Source organism: Toxoplasma gondii, chromosome IV, assembly GCF_000006565.2.
Source record: "Toxoplasma gondii ME49 chromosome IV, whole genome shotgun sequence".
Lineage (NCBI taxonomy): Eukaryota > Apicomplexa > Conoidasida > Eucoccidiorida > Sarcocystidae > Toxoplasma > Toxoplasma gondii.
The window spans coordinates 931531-951011 of NC_031471.1; the positions used below are offsets into that span (position 1 = coordinate 931531).

Below are 19481 nucleotides of genomic sequence, written 5' to 3' on the forward strand. Positions count from 1 at the left end.
AGGCTGGCAAAAGTGAAGCTTTTTTTTTCGTGTGTAAAATCCCTTCCTTCTTTTTTTTCAAACGGAAACTGCGTCTGAAAAAACTTGCCTGTATCGAGGCGCCCCGAGAAAAACGTAGACACGTTGTCGTCCGAGGGAAGCGCTGGAGATTCCGCCGCGTTTCCCCATCCAATCTGCGTGCATTCTCCTCGGTGCGGAACTTTCCTCTTCGCAAAACGTTTCCTTTCTTCTTTTTTCTTTTTGTCTCGTCTTGCAACTCTTGTTCCCTCACTGCATGGTCACCAGGCTTTTCCAGAACCTGCTCTTCTGCCTGCCGTCTGAACGACGCGAGAGGAGAAGGATCCTGATCCACGTGCACTTTGCGTCGCTGTCTTCTCCCACACTCCTCCCGTTGTTTCTGTTTGCATTCCTCGTATTTCTTCTTGGCACCGTGCTCGGCCGTTTCGTCGCCTTCCGTTTTCACTCGCGAAAGAGAGTTTCGCAGCCTAGGAGCGGACTTCTTCTCGGCGTAAACCACCGTCGCTCGTTTCCTTTTCTCGACTCTCGCCCCCGAGATTCTCTTCCGTCTCCTTCGAGCGTATCTCTCGGGCGCTCCAAGCTTCTCTGAGAGCTTGTTCCAGCTGTTCTGCTGCTCGAGGCTTTCTCCTCTCCTGCCCCCTTCGGTCCAGAAGCGAAGCTGCTCGTGCCTTCTCGTGTGTCGCGCCAGTACCTCTCCCTGTCCCTTGCGTGTCTACTTCGAAGTCTCTCTTCGAGGGCTACAGAGTCCGACCGGCTTCTCCAATTCGTTGTCGAGGAAGTCGTCTGCGGCGTTTCTCTCTCTCGCTGGCTCCGCCTCCCTCTCTCGACTCTCTTTGTTCTCGTGCGACTGCTTTTTTCGCGACTTCTCGTCATCGAAGATGTCGCGCCACTCTCCCTCGCCGCGCCGCCGCCGGTCTCCCAGCCCTCGCCAGGGAAGCCGAATCTTCGTTGCCAACCTCCCACTGGATGTGACGGAGAACGAATTGGAGGACCTCTTCTACAAGGTGAGGACTGGAGTGAAAGGACAGGCCTGGAAGAGCAGAGGACTCGACACACAGAGAGACGCAGAGAGGAAGACAAGGCGTCGCAGAGAGGAGCCGAGAGAGGCGCAGAGAGCAGCCGAGAGAGGCGCAAAGAGAGAGGGAGAAGCGAGGGCGTTCTGCGTCAACGCAGACACCTCTCCCTGAGCTCGTTGGAGGACGAATTTTCCTCCTCGATTCGGAGACACGAAGACGCCAGAGGAGACAGGAAAATGTGCAAACGGCAACGGAGGGCAGGAAGAGAACGCAGGCGACCTGAGCAGATGGAGAGACACGGAGAGAGGAACATCCAGAAAGTCGGCTTTTCCCCTCACTGCAACTGTCTGCCGAGATCGCACCTGGGTGGTTATCTCAAGAATGTTGCGTGAGTTTTCTCTTCTTGTTGCAGTTCGGCAGAATCGAGGACATCGAGATGCGGCGCGACCGCACGAACGACTCAACGATTGCTTTCGTCCAGTTCGCCGAATATAAGTCCGTCTGTTCAAAAACACGCTCGAGGTTCATATCACCCACGCATTTTCCGTCGCCGTTCTCCCTAAAATTGCAAGCGACTCGCTCACCCCAAATCCAAAGACGAACGAGAGTGGCCCCTTCCCGCACTTTTTGCGTATTTTCACATATTTATTTACGATTTTTTTACATTTATTTATATCCTTTAATACCTATTTGCACTTTCTTCTATTTACATTGATTCGTGTTGCCCCGCCTCAGCGTGCCTCCACATTTGTCGTCTTCCCCCTCCCCCCACCTCCCCCAACTACGTAGATATATACAAATATGTATAGTATATATGAATATATATATATATATATATTATACTCATAAATATTGTACCTACACATATATAAGTGTGTATACGTGTTTGCCTGTATTATGTCCCTTTGTATAGATTTGTGAATGTGTGTCGGTCTGCTGTAATCTGAGTGCAGCAGAGAGTGCCGAAGAGAGGCCTGATTCTGCCGAACGTTTTGTCTCTGTTGCTCTTCGTTTGCGAAGGTGATGTTGGTGGCGAGTCCTTGACTAGTCTCCCTTCTCTGTCGTGTCTCCCTTCTCTGTCGTGTCTCTTTTTTGCAACATCTGTCTCTCTTCCTTCTACACGGTCTCTCACTTCCCAGACTCCGTCGTACAGCGGCTCTCTCTTTCTCTCCGGTGTGTGCACAGTTCCCTCCTGGACTGTGGTCTCTCCCCTCCTGTACCACGGATCCTCCGTAAGCGTCTCGTTCTTCTTCAAGTTCGCGTGTAGGCTGTGCTGTCTCGCTCTTTCCGCGACAGGGTCTGTCTCTTCCTTTAGAAGTCCTTTTTTGAAGGCTTGCCCGTCCGTTTCTTGAATTGGTTTTGCAGAGCTGCGGATGACGCGATTGAGGGCCGCGACGGGGCGCATCTCGGCTTCCACCGAATCCGCATTGAGAGGTCGAGACAGCGTCTTCGGAGACCAGGCGAGTTTCGCCGAGATCGCGGGGGATATGGCGGCCGGGAAAGCGGCGGCAATGGTCCTGCCTATGGGCCTCCTCGCAGGTGAGTTTTCGCCATTTAAAAGCGGTCTTCAGGGAGGAAAAGGACGCAGAAGATAGAATCGGGAGAGTGGAGCTCCAGTCCTCTTCCTTGGCTGTGCCGTGCGACTTCTGCGAGGGGAAAGACGCCTCCCTCCCGGTTCTCTTTGTCGAGTTTAAACTTCTTCAAAATCCTCAGTTCCCTGAGCGTGGTCCACGCTGCGGAACAAGGACCTCCCACCATAAGCCGAGAGTTCGCTTGACCGCCGCCACCGCGCGGTTGCGTGTCTTTTTCTGGGAGGCGGTGCATGCTCGTCGACTCTCTGCAACGTCCGGAGAAGAGGCATGAAGCCGCATATATTCAGAGGGGGAAGCTCGCGGCGACTCGGGTGTCTCTCGGCTTTGCGTCGCCGTCTCCTTGTCTCCGGTTCTTCCCCGATCTGGCCCGTGCGTCGTTTTTCCACGTACATCGTGGTTGCCGGTCGCATGCAAACGGAGATTTAGAGCTGGACAACCCAGCGGAATTCAGCGACGAATTCCCCCCTCCCATTCACGCAGTGTCTCTCGCTCCTCGGTCTGCTAAAGCACGTCTCTCTTTACGCTGTGCCCATGTATATATATATATATATATATATATAAATACATATATATTTGTAGAATTTGTATATGCGTCCATGTGAGCATGTGCATATGAAACCTATGAATACACGCTTGTATGTGTCTGTGTATGTGTGTATGTATGTATATGTATGTATATGTATGTATATATGTATACATATATATATATATATATATGTATGATCGACCCAGCAGGATAGATTGTTTGCTTGAGTGACAAGGGAGGCGCGCGCAGTGTGTTGAATGCGGAGTCTGATGAGTTCCGGAGTGGTGAGCTTGCAGACGGCGCATGTCGGCTAGGCGAGAGAGCATGGGAAGTCGCAAAGAGGGCGTCTGTGCGTGGTGGAGAAAGTAGACGAAGCAGTGTCGGGCGCCGACCCGCGGAACAGCGAGAGAGGGAGGAAAGAGCGAAAAAAAGAAAAAGCGGAAATGAGGCGAAGCCTGGGAGAGCCGCGGACGCAACGACCAGCCGGGAGAGAGATGCATGCGGCGGCGCGAGTCTCTGGGTCTCGTGACGCGCAGTGCAAGGGGCGCAGCGGCACTATCGTGAGTGACGAACGAGAGGACTCAAAGAGAGACAGAGAGAGACTGTGGTCTCTCTGTTGACCTGATCTCAGTTTACCGGAGACAGGCTTGACTCTTGAGCGAGCGGCTTGCGCCGTTTTTTAGGGAGAGCAGTGGGCGCCGTTCAAGCGGGAGACCACTGTGGTCGCGTGGAGAGACGCGTTCACCTCTCAGAAGGAGGCAGCACGGTCCTTTCAGGACGCGACGGGTGTGTCTTTGAGATACGTGAGCCCTTGAGAGAGGTGGACGGGCGGCGCATGCGTACGTTTTCCAGAGCAAAGTCGGGGACAGAGAAACAGAAGCGAAGGCGAGGCGACGTTTCATGTGTCTCCGGTTTCGTGGAACAAAGGGGATGATGAACTGGAGTCGGTTTTTCGACGACGGTTTTCACCCGAATCTGCGCATGCAAAGAGGCCATGAACAGACAAGAAGACACAGGGGAAAGGAGAACCCCACAGGCATGTCTCGGACTGGCACTCTGCGACGCTCCCAGTCTGGCTGCGAGTCCTCACTTGTCCATGCACATGCAGTCTGTATCGCCTTTTCTCTCCCGTCTTTGTTCGTCGTCCTGTGTCTCTTTTCTCGGCCTGGCCCCGTGGGTGCGCAGTCTCTTGCTCGCCTGCGTTCGTGACGTTTGAAAATGTTCTTTGCGTTTCCTCGCCCTGTTTTTTTCGTTCTCGCGTCCGCCTTATCGCGCGCGTCACGCAGCGAGGTCGACGAATCCTCCTTTCAGCGTCGTCCGGCGGAGTTCGTGTGTTCCGCTTGTCTGTGTCGTTTCCCTGCGAGAGTCTTCTTCTTGCTGGCTTCCCTCCCTGCGGGGACAGCGTCTCGGTAGCGCGACAGACGCGAACAAGACGAGACCAGGTGACCTTGTTTCCGCTGCTGTGCGAGCAGATCTGAGTTCCGCGTACGCGTGTACGGCCTGCCGCCGACAGCGAGTTGGCAGGACTTGAAGGATCACATGCGCCGGGCAGGAGACGTCGGCTACGCCAATATCGAAGGCGGAGTAAGACGCAGAAAAAAAAAACATGCGTTCGTGGAAGAGACGGGCAGTGGGGGGACAAGAAGCTTGCGTAGGCGACTGTTCCAGTAAATGTGGACGTGAGGCCTTGTAAACTGCGTTCTCACAGGGACGTCCGCGGGTCTGCAGAGGTTGTGTCTGCTTTGCGCCGTCTTCTCGACCTTCCTCGCCGTCCTTTTGTTTTTCTTCTCTCGCCGCTTCTCTGTCTTCTCACCCAGTTTTCGTTTCCGTCCACACCCCACTGTCGTTTCGTACTCCTGTGTATCTCCCTCTCCTCCCCCGCTTTCTCTCACCTGTTCGCTGTCTCTCCTCTCCTTTCCTCGTGCTCTTCTCGTCGATGGTGTGCATCCCGTCCTGTGTTTCGCGGCTCTGCCCCCTTCGCTTTCCGGGTGGGTCTCCCTCTTTTGCTTCGCTTTTTTGTCTCTTCGCTCCTCGTTTGCTGCTTTTCTTCCTGCAAACGAACGCGTTCTCGCTGTCTGTGCGCCCAGGTGGGGGTCGTCGAATACTCGAATGGAGACGACATGGACTACGCGCTGCGCAAACTCCACGGGAGCGTTTTCAGAAACATCTTCCACACCGCCAAGATCCGCGTCGAACGAGATGTGAGGCTCGTTTGCTGAGCGAGACACATCGCCGGGTACTTGCTGTTTTAGGCGCTTTTTCTTGTTGACAGTGGGGCCGAGCCGCGAACTCCCCTTTCGTCGGCCGCCGCGCTTGTTGTTGTGTGGCGGGTCTTCTTTCTCTGACAGGCGGCGTACACAGACCTTTGATGTCGGTTCCTTTCGCTGCTGCGCAATTGTTTTGCTTTTTGCTCGCGCAGCTCGGAGATGACTACGTTCCTTCTCGTCGTCGGCCGAGCCTGGGGCGAGAGCGCGACAGGCAAGTTCCAGGGGAAAAGGCTTTTTTCGCACGGGGGTCTGCATTTCATCAGAGAGAGGAACTCATCAGAACTCCAGTGCAGGGGGAGGGGAGATCAAGCGAGCAGACGGACGGACTGTCGAGAAGGAGAAACGAAAGTAAACTGTGGGGAGCCTCAGACACTGTAGATCGACGCGCATGTTGGAAGAGGTGAAGCCGAAAACCTGGGTGCAACAGACGAGCGCGTCTCGTTGTGTCATTTTTCGTACGTGCATGCGGACGGGAACGAAAACCATTCTTCTGCGAGCCTCTCTCTCTTGGCGCCGTTCTTGCCCTTTTCAAAATCGAGGATTCCTCTTTTGTGCATGGTCTTGTCGCTCATCTTGCGTTTGTCCGTTATCAGAGAAGAGACCCTGTAGAACCTTCCGCTGAGTCCGCTTGTGCTTTGTTCAAAGAACGGCGGCCTTCGCCTCTCTTTGTTTCGTCCATGTGCCTATCTCTCTCGCGTCGGTTCGCGCCTGCGAGAACCGCCAGTTCAGCTCCTTGGTCTCCGCGAGTCTACTACGTACAGAGCGATTGCTTTTCTCCGAGAGTGACTTTTTCACTTGCTCTTCAGGTCTCGTCACCGCAGTCGATCCCCGCGCGGCGGCCGGCGCGGCTCGCGGTCCCCGGTGGAGTACTCGTCGCCAGAGAGGCGACGCGAGGAGGCGGAGAGAGAGAGGCGGAGATGCGCGAGAGACGAGGAAGAAGCGCGACACACACGCAGATCCAGAAGCGCGTCTTCTCGCCACGGTCGGCGCCGAGAGGAGGCATACTCTGACCATGAAGAGCGCAGAGAGAAGTCCCTAGATGGAGACCGCTTCGAGGAGACAGAGCGAGGGAAGCCCCGCGAGCGCGAGGACGGACGGAGACCGCGCAGCGTGAGCAGAAGCAGTCAGGAGTCTCGCGGCGAGAGGGATGGCTTGGCAAAAGACGAACGGGAGAAAGGGGAGACGAGACGAGACGACGAACGAGAGAGAAGGTCTCGGTCGCCTTCGGACTACCGCGGTCGCGGACAGAAGCGTGACCGAGAAGACGAGAGAGAAGACGACAGACGCAGGGTGCGAGGAGATGATTTCTCAGAGGAAACGCGCCGCAACGGCCTAGAGAGAGACGAGAGGGGGGAGCGAGACGAAAGAGACGAGAGAGACGACAGGGAGGGCGTCAGAAGAAGTTTCGAAAGAGACAGAGAAGAGACGCGACGAGGACGGAGAGACGAGGAACGAGAAGAGGCAAGACACTCTGGTGACGAGGAATGAGTCGAGGAAGGCGACGCCGTCGCCGGAAGTTGCAGTACAGCTGAGAAGGCATGACTGCGCGAAAGTGAAGAGGCCTTGCCGACAAACAGCTCACTGATGTCTCATGCAGACAGGAGGACAAGCGCCAGCTCGCCGGACAGACACGGCAGAAAAGACGCGGCATGTCACGGGGGTGTTCGACATGCGAAAGCAAAGGGGGTCTGGTCGCGTTTCTCCTCTGCTTTGCTCAGCCAAGTCGCGTCCTCGCTTCTGTTTCTCCAATGCTTTGAAAGAACAGAGAGGGAGACGCATCGGGAACATCCTTCGAAGGCTGCCCGGGGCCATGTCGAGTTCGCTGTACACAGGGCAGAGCGTCTCTTGTCTCCTCTTTTTGCTCTTTCCGCGGCCTTTCTGTGCATGCACGATTGGTATGTGGGACGCTTGTACTGAGGCTCACATCGTAGAGGAGAAGAGAACGAGTGAAATGCCTAACGCGCTTCACGGTCGCATGCAGTTATTAGAGGAAAAAACATATGTAGGCATAGGTCGAGTTTTAAACGCGACGGGTTCTGCTGCGTGCAGGAACGAGATATTTTTCGTGGGTCTGCATGCGCAGGCACGGTAACGTATTCATCGATCCCGCCGGTTTGTATCGTCAATTCCGCAGCTCAACTTCTTGGATCTTTCCTCTTCGCGTGAGGAGCGACGCCTTCGCGACCGTCGCGCGGAAATGTTTCAAAGTTTATTTTTCCAGAAAACGAAGAACCACGTTTTTATGCGTCGGCTCTCAATATTCGTGGACTGCCGTTTCTCTTGCATCATCTCGACGCATGTACGTATCCCTGTCTTCTACCTTGTGAAAAATTTGCACTCTTTCGCAAAGTGTGTATGAACCTTTGTTTGCCCACCATACCTGTTCATCGAGTCTACTTTCACGCGACCGTCTTTGGTATCCTTCGTATCCGCAATATACGCATACTTATATATATATATATATATGTATATATGCATATATATATATATATATATATATATATAAATGTGTGTGTGTGCAAAGACGAAGTAGCCGGTTATATATGACTTAAGACGTCGGGCGACGGCGGACGGAGAGGGAAGTTGACGCCGGGGACTTGCGGCGACAAGACAGTGCAATTTGCCAAGAGGGCGGATGGTTTCGAAGCGAGGAGGGGGAGGCATCGAAACCGTGAACGTTCCGGTGAATTCGTTTTTCCACGCACAGAGCACACGAATGACCGAGTCCGCGAAACGCTGAAGCATCGCTTCGTGTGTCGTGCCAAGCTAAGAGGATAGGTTGCGTTCTGTCGAAGCGTCTCATGGGCTAGAGAGCAGATTGAGACTTCGAGTTTTTCGAGTGGTGTTTCTCACTCGCGTTCCTGTGAAGTTTCTCCGTTTTCGTGAAACAACGCGTTCCTGTTTCTGCACGCGCCTCCGTCGCCCTCGGGGAGGAGGTGCCTGGCTTCCCTGCTGTTGATTTTTGCCGGCTGTCTGTTCCCTCGCCGCTCCGCATGCACTGGCTCGTGCTCTCAGAATGTCGGAATTTCCGCTGACGTGGTTCTCCACTCTTCGCTGTGTGTGCGTTTGGACGCAACGAAAAAGACTTTCTGCCGAGTGCACCAGACTGAGGTTCCTTCTCCGAAACGAAAATGTTTGTGTCTGCGTATACTTCTCCTTCGCCGCGGAACTCTGGAAACAGACGACCACTGTTGTGTGGCGAGGAACTCTCGATGACGCAAAGATGAGGATTCAGGGCAGACAGCGCCAGCGGATCCGAAACGCTCTCGCTCTTTCAATCGCGACTAGAGCACGTAGCAAACAAGACGCAGCTGTTCAGAAACAACTCCTTTACGTGAGAGCAGCGCGCTACAGCCAAGCTGGGGTGAGCGAGCCTTCTCTCGGCTGATCCTGGCGTAAGTCCCGACTGGCGCGAAACATGCAAATCAGGTGAAAGGGCCGAGTTCTGCGGGAGGGCGGGGGCTGGGTGGCGACGCACGCGGTTCCCGGTGGGATGTGTGTGTATCGCCTGTGGGCGGAAACTGCTTAAAACAACGAATACTGATGGCGGAACAAGCTACCGAACGACTGACGACTTTCCAGTGAAAGTGAAGAAAGCGGTGGTTCCGCGTCGGTCGAACACAGAGATCTCCCACTCTTTCGAGGTCGTCCTTTCGACGCACAAAGGAACTCACGCTTCGCTCTGCAGGGTGATGAAAAAACAGTTATAGAGTTATCTTACGGCAAAAGGATCTGAACTTTAAAAGTCGCTTCAAACCGCACATGCACGGCACCCTCTCTCCCTTGCATGCTGGGGATCCAAGATGCGACAGTGGCTCAGCGGATACCATTTGTCCCTAACAGCACTCGAACCAGGCCTTGGATTTGGCGGAGCAACCCAATGTCTCGGAAGAGCGCCCCTTGTTACTACGTGAAGTCTTATTCTTATCTGTGACTAAAAGGAAGGAAACATGTGGTGAACGAGAACTGATGCGAAGCGACACACGTAGCCAGTCCATGCGTATATTTACACGCATATGTGAGGACCAATAATACCTACACAGGCATGCAGATATATATATATATATATATATACAGGGAGGTAGAGAGATAGATCTACACAAGGTGTGAATGATTTTGTGCATTTACGTTCTGTCAACGCTTTTAGCGAGGGACTACCAAAAGGGCGTTCTGTGTTGCGCATGTCCCCAAAAGAGGACGCGCCTGCGTTTTGACGAAACGGGAGGGGCAAATTTACAGGAGGAAACGCGTTTTTGTCGTAAGTGGGTGAAATGTAGCTGCACGCGCACAAAGCTTGACCCGGCACAGAGGTCGCGTTTTTTTCATCAGCCGGAAAAACAGAAAATAATGGGGCCTCAAACACAACCACGTGAGAGTATCGTCGGTGTTCCTCTTCGACTTTGCGAAATTTTGGATGCGTCCAGCAGAAATCGTGACTGGAGAAGTGAACGAGCGGCAAAAACCACGCAGAGGGGAAACGCACAAAGACACACGCACACTGACCAGGAAATAGAGTCGATAAAACGCTAAAACGAAGTACCGGGAATATGAATCGAAAGCACTCATGTTTACGACGTAGACAAGGATATTTGTCTTGAAACATGCTATATATGAAAGACTTGATTCATCATTCACGGCAACTGTGGAAACGTACACACAAATATACACTTACACATGTATGAACCACAAAGGCCTTTCGAATATTCAATGGAACATTAAGGAACATATACGTACGTAGGATTATATGAAAATGGAAAGTTTTTATTCTACTCTGTCAAACATGGGTGTACATCTATAAGGTCTGCAGAGAGATGGGAAGATAACGGCTTCACGGTTCTAGACGTTGAGCTTTCGGTTTGTTTCATGCGGTTGACAAGGAGAGTTGAAACAGAGTATGTTGTTGTTTGTTTTTTGGGGGAAGTCCAGGATTTCTGTGGTTGTCGCCAGAGACGCCTCGCTGGCAACCCCTAGGAAGAGGGCTCTCTCTCCGCGGCTTGCGTTTCTCGTTCCTTCTCCCGTCACACGAGGTTTCACAGTAGATGATCTGCGTTTCTATCGCCGGTCGTAACTGCGCAGTCAGAAGGATCCAGTGTGACGTTTGAAGCCTTCCTCAGTGCGAGGCGGCCTCGTTTGAGGTCTCGCATATGTTCGTCCTGCTGGTGTCTCGTTCGCCAAGGACCATCCACCTGCTCTTGGCGGATCGAAGAGACTGCTGACGAGTCGGCCTAACTCCCCATGACAGCAGGCTTGCACTCCTTCTCTGACTGAGTAGCGGGTGCGTGCGCCGACGCGAGGGCGATGAACTGTCCTTTCTTCTCCTTCTTGGGCGCCATCTCGCCTGGGAGAGGCGCCACGGTTCCGTCCGCATCGGGATCAGTGGCCCCCGAGGCGGAGACGCGGGGTGCAAGGCCCTGCAGGCTCGCCGCGGCTGCGGCCTTGAGGGTCGCGGCGAGGCTCCTGAGAGCCGCCAAACTGCTTTGACGCTCGGCCTCCTGGAGCTTCTCCAAATCCTTCGCTGGAGCACCTGCGGCCAAGTCGCCAGCAGAGGCGCCGGTCGGTTGACGAGAGGCTGGAGAGGCCAGAAAGGTCTTTGCAGCGGAGGCAGCAGAGGCAGAAGAGGCAGACGAGGCGAGGCGAGAAGCGGAGGCGGCCGTCTGAGGCGCAGGACTCGAAGAGGAGCCCGGCGTGGACAGAGAGAAAGGCGAGAATGTACACGCTGCGAGAGCGGAGGGAGAAGGGAAGAAACCAGAAAAAGGGAGCAAGCAGGCGTCGACGCAAGCAGGTCTCTCTCCCGGGAATGGACCAGAAGACAGAGGAGAGAACAGCGTCGACAGAGCTGCATGCCCTAACAGAGCTGACAAATCAAGACATGCAGAGAGAGAGGAAACGATCGCTGACGAAGCCGCTCAGAAGACGCCAGGTGAGCATGCGTCGGTGGATACGTAGCGAAGGCCGTACGAGATTCTCCGACCTTTTCCGAAAGGACGTCGAATCACCCGAACAAAAGAAAAACGGGAGACACACTCTGACCCCGGAGTTATGCAAAAAGGTTCTCAATAGAAACGCACTGCATGTGACCGGGTCAACAGAGGGAACCTGTTCAGAGAAAGGTTTGTCGAGATGTCCCTCCCCTTAGCTTTTGTCTCCTTGTCTCCGTCTGAAGCTTTCCAGCAGCCAAAGAGACACAGACAGAGGCATGAAAAGAGCGACAGAGGCTGCCCTGTCTGAACCGAAACTCGAGACCTCACCCATTCAAGACCTGTTCACCTACCTCTCCGTCTCGACTTGCGAATCTCACATTTATGAATATATACACATGTATTCATACATATACTATGCACATATATACATATATATATATATATATCCATATATATATATATATATATAAGTACGAAGAGATGAAGATTCGCCAAAAAAGAATTGCTGAACTGTGTAAAGATGGCGTCGAAGCGAATTTCAGAAATGCGGAGTTCTGTCCATGAGAAGTCCAGGTCTGGCGTGGAACTGTCCACAGGTGATGCTTGAAGAAGCCACCTCCCAGATGCCTTGATTTTTTCGCTTCTAATCAAACTGCGTTCCTTCGAAGTGAAGAATCGAGGGATCGACAGGAACCCCCACTTGGATCGTCTCCTGTCAACGCGCTGGACTCGGTAAGGAGCGCTTACCTTTGCATGTAGATTGTCGATGGCTGTGCAGCTCTCTCAGCGCTTCCAACTCCGCAAAGGTCATCTGAATGCTGGAGGCAAGCAACACACCCGACGCAGACAGGAAAAACCAGGAAGCGAACAAACCAGATGCACAAGAGGGCTGTGCGTCACGCGGCGAACGACGAAAGAGTGACAGGAGAGAAAACGAAGGAAAGGAAAATGTTCCTGGGTAAGAAGGAGGTGGTGCCTTGGAGAGCAGAAACGGAGCAAAATGCGAACACTATCGAAGGCGCCGAGAACCGATCTGAGTTTCCTGAAGAATTCTACGCAACGTGCGAAGACTTGGGAGCCGGACAAGATGACTCGCACAGTCTTTCCTCCTGCTTTTCTGAAGCACTGGGCATCTCAAAGGATTGACCCTTTCAAAGGCGGGACTGCTTTTGGAAGGCATACTTGAGTCGCGTCCATCGGCAAGGACTGCGTCGCTTTAACCGACTGAGAATCGCCTCGTAGTTGCGAAGGTGAGAGACTTTGGTGGCCGAACTGAGGAAAGCGAAGTGATCGCGATACGCTTGCAGGAGCTGCGGCCGCAGGGCTTCAACGGCTTCATGCAGAAAACTGGAGAAAAAAAGCAACGAACAGGAGAAAGGAGAGGCCATGAGGATGAGCCCAAGCGCTGTCGCATGCGGGGCACATACAGCATAGGTGAGCAGCTTTGGCGTCCTGAGAGAGGAAAGGATGAAGGGCGCCATCTCCTTCTGGAGCCTCCTTTGGCTCCTAAGTAATTCTCGACATCCTTTCGACTTCTCGCTACTTTCATTTCTCACTTTTTTATGGTCTGCGTTGCTTCCCTTTAGACCGAGTGACATTCTGTGAGAAAAGGAAGGACAGCGTTGAAGAAGAAACATAGACCTCCGCCGGTGTTGTGGCACCCGAAAACCACTACGGTTTCCACCGCTGGTGAGAGACGCAGGATCAGTTGCGAATCTCAGATTCTCTCCCCTTCAGTCTTCACAGCAGTTGCGGCGGCGACACCAGCAACAAACGACGTTTGGCAGCGACGAACGTTGCACAGGGCAGGCGGCTACTCGAGCGTGAGGAAAAGGGAAGAAAGAACGAGAACCAGACAGAAAACGCGCAGACGTCGTCGAGGTTTGTTTAGCAAAACGCATGTTCGCGCAGTCTCTCAAAGGGGGTCACTACACCTCGAGAAAAAGGCGCAGACGCAGAAGAGAGGAAACACGGAGCAGTGGAGAGCGAGAAGAGACGAGCGGAGTGGCTGTGGCGCGCCCTTACTAGAAAAAGGTTCTCAGTCCACCGCAGACGTCTGCCCGGAGTGTCTCAAGAGGCCGCTCTGCTTCGTCGTCCGAATCTAACCAAGCGACTGAGAACTCGTCTTCCCAGTCGTCGCTGTCGGAGTCGCATCTCGTCTCGCCTTCGGGTGCATTCCCTTCGAATTTGTCCCTCTGCGCCTCTAGTTCTGCCTCTGTTCGTCGCGTCTTTTCCCCCTCACTTGGACGACGCACGGCTCTATTCTCTCTCGCCGACTCCTCGCCGTCTCCGGAGTGTCCTGCATGCAGCAGGTCCACGAGCTTCGGACTCCGCATCTCTCCCTTTCTGCGTTCGTTCAAAGCGACAAAGTCGCGAGGAACCAGATGCGTCGCATGCGCCATCTGGACTCCTCCAGGTCTCTTCGCGTCTTCGCACCCTTGCCGCTCAGGCTTTGCCTCCACAGGAGAAGCAAGACTCCTCAAAGCGTGGAGCAGAGCACTCGAGGCGGTAGGGGCACTACGCGGCTGGCTCAGCGTCGCAGCCATGACCGCCGTGTGGGGAAACAAAGGAGGCGCGTCTCCGAGAAGCTTCTCACTGGGAACCCCCGCGCCGCCTGCGAAGAGCCCAACGATGTCATGCAGGCAGAAGAGCCTTCTGCGGCAGCACGGAAACGCTTGCGGAGACACCTCACAGGCCGCGTCTTGCTTGTCGGTCCCAGCCTTTGTCGAAAGACCATCGGACGCTGCCCCGCGAGAACAGCGAGGAGGCAGTGAGTCAGTAGCAGCGGCAGGCGTGTGGTGAAGTTCCTTCTTAGGCTGCGTCTTCGAGGATCCCCGAGGCCGCGTGGAAGCGTATGGAGCCCCGGAGACACCTGGCCTTGAAGCCAGACGCGATGCCTTCTCCTTCTTCGTTTCTCCAACCTGCAGCCGCGATTCTTCCCCCTCCGCATTTGCCTGACCAGGCGACATTGCACTGCAGGCGCCTTCTCCCGGCCTGCTTCGTTCCGAACTCTCTCGTTTGCTGTCTCTGCCCGGGGCCCTCCCGCGCTTGTCGCCCTCGCCTTCGTCTCGATGTCCCTTCCTGCAACAGCCTCGGCCCTTCTGCTGGCCTCTGTCCCCTTCTTCGCCTCCGGTTTCCTTCTTCCCACCGCGGCCTCCTTCGCCTTTCCGGCCTGCGTGCGCCCCTCCCGCGCCGCTGACTTTGGAGCCCTGACTCGACGTGGAGGCCGGACGAATACTTGCCTGCGGCGGTCCTGCAGCAGTGGCTTTGTTCAAAGGCTCGCGCACCAAAGAGCGGCGCGCCTCTCTCTCGATCTCCTGAAGTGTCTCCTCCGTGGAGACACTTCCGGTGTCCAGGGTCAGCTGTGTACCGCTCCCCTGTGCGCCCTGCACCAGACGCGAGAATCTGTCACTGCCGCTGTACTCGGTTCCATGAATTGCAGTCGACGCTCTCTTGACATTCAGCCGGAGATTGTCGAGAGTCGGACTCAAAGCCCAACTCTCTCCTCCCGTTGAGAGAGCTTTGGCTGCGCTTGTTGGATTGCCTGAATGCCATGGTTGGGCTGGAAAAGGACCCTGGTGAGCTAATGGCTGCGCTTGAGCTTCCCCCTCAGCTGCGGAGCTTTTTGCATCCAGAGGGAGTCTGCTGAAGGCCCCAGGAGTCTCTAAACTGGCCCCTGAGGCGCCCGCTGCACCTGGCACTCCTTCGACGCCTCCGATTGAACCTCCTGTGGTCCCAGGGCAGGCCTGAAGGAGAGATCTCGAGGGCAGCGCAGGTGAGCTCCTTGTCGCGCTTTCTGCATGTTCTCTCTCATGAGAGATTTCAGCTCCTAGACGCAAAGGAGCCGCGCGGCTCTCCGCGGCTGGAGCCTGCAGCTGAGGCGGGAGACAGACCGGACGCGAAGGCTCTCGGGTCTGGTGTGAGGTGGACCCTGAGGCCTCGTGCTGGCGTTTGGCGAGTTCCTGGAGCAGCTGCGCCACAGTCAGGAAGGGTGGCTCTTGTGGGGAAGCAGCGACGTCGTCGTCAGCGCTCCGCCGGCTCGCCTGCAGCCTGAGGGGCTCTTCGACCTCAGGCTTCCTCGCTTCTTCGCCGCATGCGCCGCGTGTCTCCACTGCTTGGGCGAGTGCGCCCTCCACTGGAGCACTGGCCTGCGGGGCCGACGGTTCAGAGGCAGCCGTGGGGAGACTCGAAGGACTTCGTGAGACCGAGGTGGCGCCGAGGATCTGCTCTCGAAGCTGGAGGAGAAAGTGCTGCGTTGTTTCTTCGTCGACCATCTTGCGGCCTTGGGCCTCTCCGTCTCTTTCGTCTTTCTGCTCTGCGCGACTGCGAGCGAGACGCTCTGTAGCCGCGTCGAGGAGGCCACCGATCGGAGGGACGGTTTCAGCGCTCGTTCCAGGCCCGGGCGCTGTCTCCGTTTTTAGAGCCCCAGCGTTTTCCTCGGCGCAGGTGCCGATCCAGGACTGGTGGCGAGAAGACCTGGAGACAATTGAGACCTTGGGAGCGAGAACAGCAGCAGACAGAGGAGGCGACGAGGCTGGAGAGGGCAGCAGAACGGAGGCGCGACCCGCTGGGGCGTTCATTCCAGTCGCGTCATTCTTCGCCTGTCTCGCACCTTTCGCGTCTCCCGCTTCGTCAGCACCAGTGCTCGCGCTTGCAAGCTTCGGCGCCTGCGGCTCCTCTTCGGCCGGCGGAAGTGGAAGAGAAGAAGATATGGAAGCAGGAGGGAGCGAGAGGTCCTCTTTTGGAATCAGAGAAGGGCATTCGGGGCTTGGCTGGATTCTGCGTCTCTTCGCCGCTGTGTTCTGAGAAGCGGAGGACACCGAGGGAGACGAAAGGCGCGAGGGGGGCATCGACGGCGACGGCGCCTCTGCAGACGCTTCGGGCGCCTGCGAGACGCTGGGGCTCCTCTCCGAGGCAAGGGAGACGGCGCAGAGAGGCAGAGACGCCTGGGAAGGAGGAGGGGCCTCTCGCGCCGGCGCTGTCAGGTGGGAGGAAGCGGCGCAGAGAGTCGCAGCCGAGGACGGAGAAGCAGCTTCCGACAAGGCTCCACGAGTCCTCCGCACTGGCCTTGAAGAGTTCGGAGAAGAGGTCGAAGCTTCAGAGCACTTGAGCGAGCCTGGAGGAGCGCCAGGACACTCCAGAGGAGAAGTCCGAGGGCGGCGCGGAACCGGGTCGGCGAAGAGGGAAGAAGACGAAGAGACAGATGAGACTGACGAGAGAGAGGAGGTCGCAGGTGACGAAGGAGAAGAAGAGGGCAGAGCGGGGGAAGGAGAAGAAGCAGAAAGCCCACAGTGGGGAGAAGTCGAAGACCTCTGAAGAGCGCAGCCGAGTGTTGTTGCCAATGGTGGTTCGGCCGCTGAATTGTCAGTCTCCCCAGTCTTCCGAGGGAGAGATGAAAACTCTTTCTGCACTACGCACTCTTCGGCTTTGTGCGCGTTTACAGGTGAAATTCCTCCCGTCGGCTCCAGCGCATTTGCCATCTTGATTCCCAGTGGACAGGGTGCGTCGGGCCGAGGACAGCCTCTGTTCAACTTGCTCCTATGAAGAGCGCAGGCACCCCCGAAGGTGAGGAATGAAACGACGGGGAAAGACGAGAAAGACTTTTCGGAAGTACAGCAGTAAGAAGAACGCAAGAAAGTAGATGCCTCTCTCTGCGGCGATTTTTCTTTCTCTCCCTCTGTCTCGCGATCTCGATTTCCGACTCTCGCTTTCGTGAGACCACCAAGCTTTCTATCGCGAGCGCTCGTCTGGTTTGTCTTCCAGTCTCTCTGCTCTTCCAGTTCACCTCCGCAAGCTCTGCTCCTTCTCCTTCACCTCTCTCTTCCTTCGTGCTCCTGCCTCTGGGCTCGCTCTCTCTCTTTTCTTCCTTCGTGGTTCGTCAGTCTTCTTGTTCTCCTTCCAGTGAAGGCGCACCCGAAGCCTGAACTCGACAAGAGGCTCCGCGGAGAGGAAGGCGGAACAAAACACTGCTCGGTTTCTTTCGAGCGCGGCTGAAAACTCAGCGATGGATCGGGCGCCAGCAGCGAGCAGCGCAGGAGACAGCTGTGGCGAGAAAGACGCTAAAAAGCGGGGAGTTTCCCTAGTACCTTTTGGAGCCTCACGGGTCCCAACCGCGACCGCGGAAGCACACACACGGGGGACAGGCGCAGCGCCCTGGACGTAGTGGCACCGCGGCTAGTGCGGCGAGGGGACACAGGAGGCGAGTAGGGCGCTCGGGAGAGACTCCAACTGCCCTTTCGAGCTTGAAAGAAACCGCCGCTTCAGTCCACTAGAGGCGATGACTTGAAACGGATTTCAAGGCTCTCACTTTGTTCCGTTGAACTCCAGCGCCCAAAAATGCAACAAGGCTTCAAAGTCTCTGAAAGAAGGTTGAGACATCTGCCACTCTGCAGTCGCACACTGGTGGCGGGCGAAGTCGAGAGCAGGACATCCAGTGGATGGAAAGGAGCAGAGACACCGGGAAAAGTGGAATGAAAGAAAAAAGGGGAATTGAAGACAGAACGTGCACCGGCGGAAATTTCTCTGTGTTCTTGTCTGTTCTTGCAGACCCGGAGATGGCGAGCTGCTGCCTCGAGGCCCAGAGAAGTCGTGCAACCGAGCGCATGTCACGGACAAGCAGTCGACGAGAAGGTCCTAAAGGTCGGCGCGCTCTCTTCTCCAGTGAAGTGGACCACAAACGTTTTTACTTGTTCAAAGAAAGAAAATTGCAGCCAATGAAAAGCGTACACACTTCCTGAATCCGAAGCAGCTCTCTCTCTGCACCGTCCTGGCGGGGGGAGACTCCTTGCACGAGACTCACGGGGTCGCCACTGCTAGACTGGAAATGGCAGACCACAATCTGGACGCCCACGTTGTTTTCTTTTTCTGCTTGCGTTCCGCACGCGTTCAAGCGAAAAGTCAATGGTGCAGAGTGGAAAAGGGTGCAATTTGAAGAGGGGAGAAACGAGCAAAAGCGTCTCGCGAGCGTGAGGGGCCCGAGAGTGCCGGCACAACTTCGGGAGGTTGTGATGAGAAACAAGTGCAGATTGGTCTGCGCCCAAATCTCCTCCCTTTCTTCAACTCGCCGAGGAGAAGTCTCGCTGCCCGCTGGTCTTCCTCGTGCGTCCTCGCGGCGTATTTTCTCTGCCTGTTTTTCCCGTTGTTAATGCCTGGCAAAATAAAACGAGAATTCGACTCGAGGATGCCGTATCGCAGTTGACACTGTGTGTAACAGGGACTCTACCTTCAGTTGCTCTCCAGTCGCCGTTGCACGCTTGTTGACATCTCGAGCATGTTTTCCCTCTCGGTCTGCTTTGTCCTGCCTTGCCTCTGCCCCGGTTTATCGTCCAGGAGTTCTGTTCCCTGTCCTGCCTCTTCTGCGTATGTCGTGTCTCCGTTTTTGTCGCGGTCTCTCGGCCTCCTCGATTCTGCCGCTCCTCGTCCTTTTTTCCTCACTGCTTCGCCTGCCTCGCAGTCACCTGGCACTTCTGGCGTCTTGTCTTTTGTGGGAGAGTGGCAAAAAAAGGCGAAGAACGCGGACGAAAAGAGGTGTGTTTTTTCCACTTGTCATAGTTCCCCTGCAATCTCCGTGGAAGAAGGAATTTCCAGAAAGCGCAACGAAAAGACTTTCGAAACTCAGACGCACGCAGGAGGCAGCAAAGACCAGCACTCGATTGACGAGAACTGACGTCTTCTCTTCTTTGTTTTCCTGCGGAAATCGAGGTGGACCTACCTTCGCTTGACTGTGGTGATGTAAATTGAAGTAGATCCGTCTTATACGAGTGCCAATCTGGGTGACCTCTGCATTCGGCGCCCTAAACTAAGTGACCTTTGCTGCACGCTGCTCCTCAGAATCCGGATGGTCTCTGTCCAACTTAACGTCCATCACACTACGCTGACAAGTTGTCGCCGTCGTTGGCCTTCACGAAAGTCAGCAGGGCGAAGCTGCTGCGAGGTCGAAAGCGCAGTAAATACAGAGTCACTCCAGCTGCTCTGCATTCTCTCCCGTGTCCTGGGATCGAGTGAAACGATTCGTTACTGTCTGCAACCCCTGTCCAGACGCTTTTCTGCCGGAGCCACTCGCGTAATCTGCCGTGTACGAGCGTCGGCACCAACTCACAGTGCAGCGCTGTGCAATTCTTCAGTTCCCCTAGCTGCATCAC

The 19481-nt window shown here is 55.2% G+C and overlaps 2 protein-coding genes across 2 annotated transcripts; one reads left to right on the plus strand and one right to left on the minus strand.

Moving 5' to 3' along the window:
• The first annotated feature begins 30 nt into the window (after positions 1-30).
• Positions 31-8648, plus strand: SF2 (splicing factor SF2). Its single transcript, XM_018782954.1, has 7 exons — positions 31-1022; positions 1447-1529; positions 2400-2573; positions 4625-4736; positions 5240-5353; positions 5572-5630; positions 6226-8648. The coding sequence occupies exons 1-7, from the start codon at positions 897-899 to the stop codon at positions 6905-6907; spliced, it is 1350 nt and encodes a 449-aa protein (XP_018638027.1). The 5' UTR covers positions 31-896; the 3' UTR covers positions 6908-8648.
• Positions 8649-9685: 1037 nt separating this feature from the next.
• Positions 9686-19252, minus strand: TGME49_319520 (hypothetical protein). The gene is made up of 4 exons (XM_018782953.1): positions 13366-19252; positions 12523-12687; positions 12088-12158; positions 9686-11273 (listed from the first exon to the last, which is right to left on the minus strand). Exons 1-4 carry the CDS (start codon positions 16818-16820, stop codon positions 10645-10647), a joined length of 4320 nt encoding a protein of 1439 aa, XP_018638026.1. The 5' UTR covers positions 16821-19252; the 3' UTR covers positions 9686-10644.
• Between the last annotated feature and the right edge of the window lie 229 nt (positions 19253-19481).

Bases quoted from the DNA above. Each gene is read 5' to 3' on its own strand.
- SF2 (XM_018782954.1), top strand. From the start codon at position 897: ATGTCGCGCCACTCTCCCTCGCCGCGCCGCCGCCGGTCTCCCAGCCCT. The intron at 1,023-1,446 runs GTGAGGACTGGA...TTCTTGTTGCAG, and splicing joins TGGAGGACCTCTTCTACAAG to TTCGGCAGAATCGAGGACAT. The intron at 2,574-4,624 runs GTGAGTTTTCGC...CTGTGCGAGCAG, and splicing joins GCCTATGGGCCTCCTCGCAG to ATCTGAGTTCCGCGTACGCG.
- TGME49_319520 (XM_018782953.1), bottom strand. From the start codon at position 16,820: ATGGCAAATGCGCTGGAGCCGACGGGAGGAATTTCACCTGTAAACGCG. The intron at 12,688-13,365 runs GTAAGGGCGCGC...TTTTTTCTCCAG, and splicing joins GGACTGAGAACCTTTTTCTA to TTTTCTGCATGAAGCCGTTG. The intron at 11,274-12,087 runs GTAAGCGCTCCT...TTGATTTGTCAG, and splicing joins TCGACAATCTACATGCAAAG to CTCTGTTAGGGCATGCAGCT.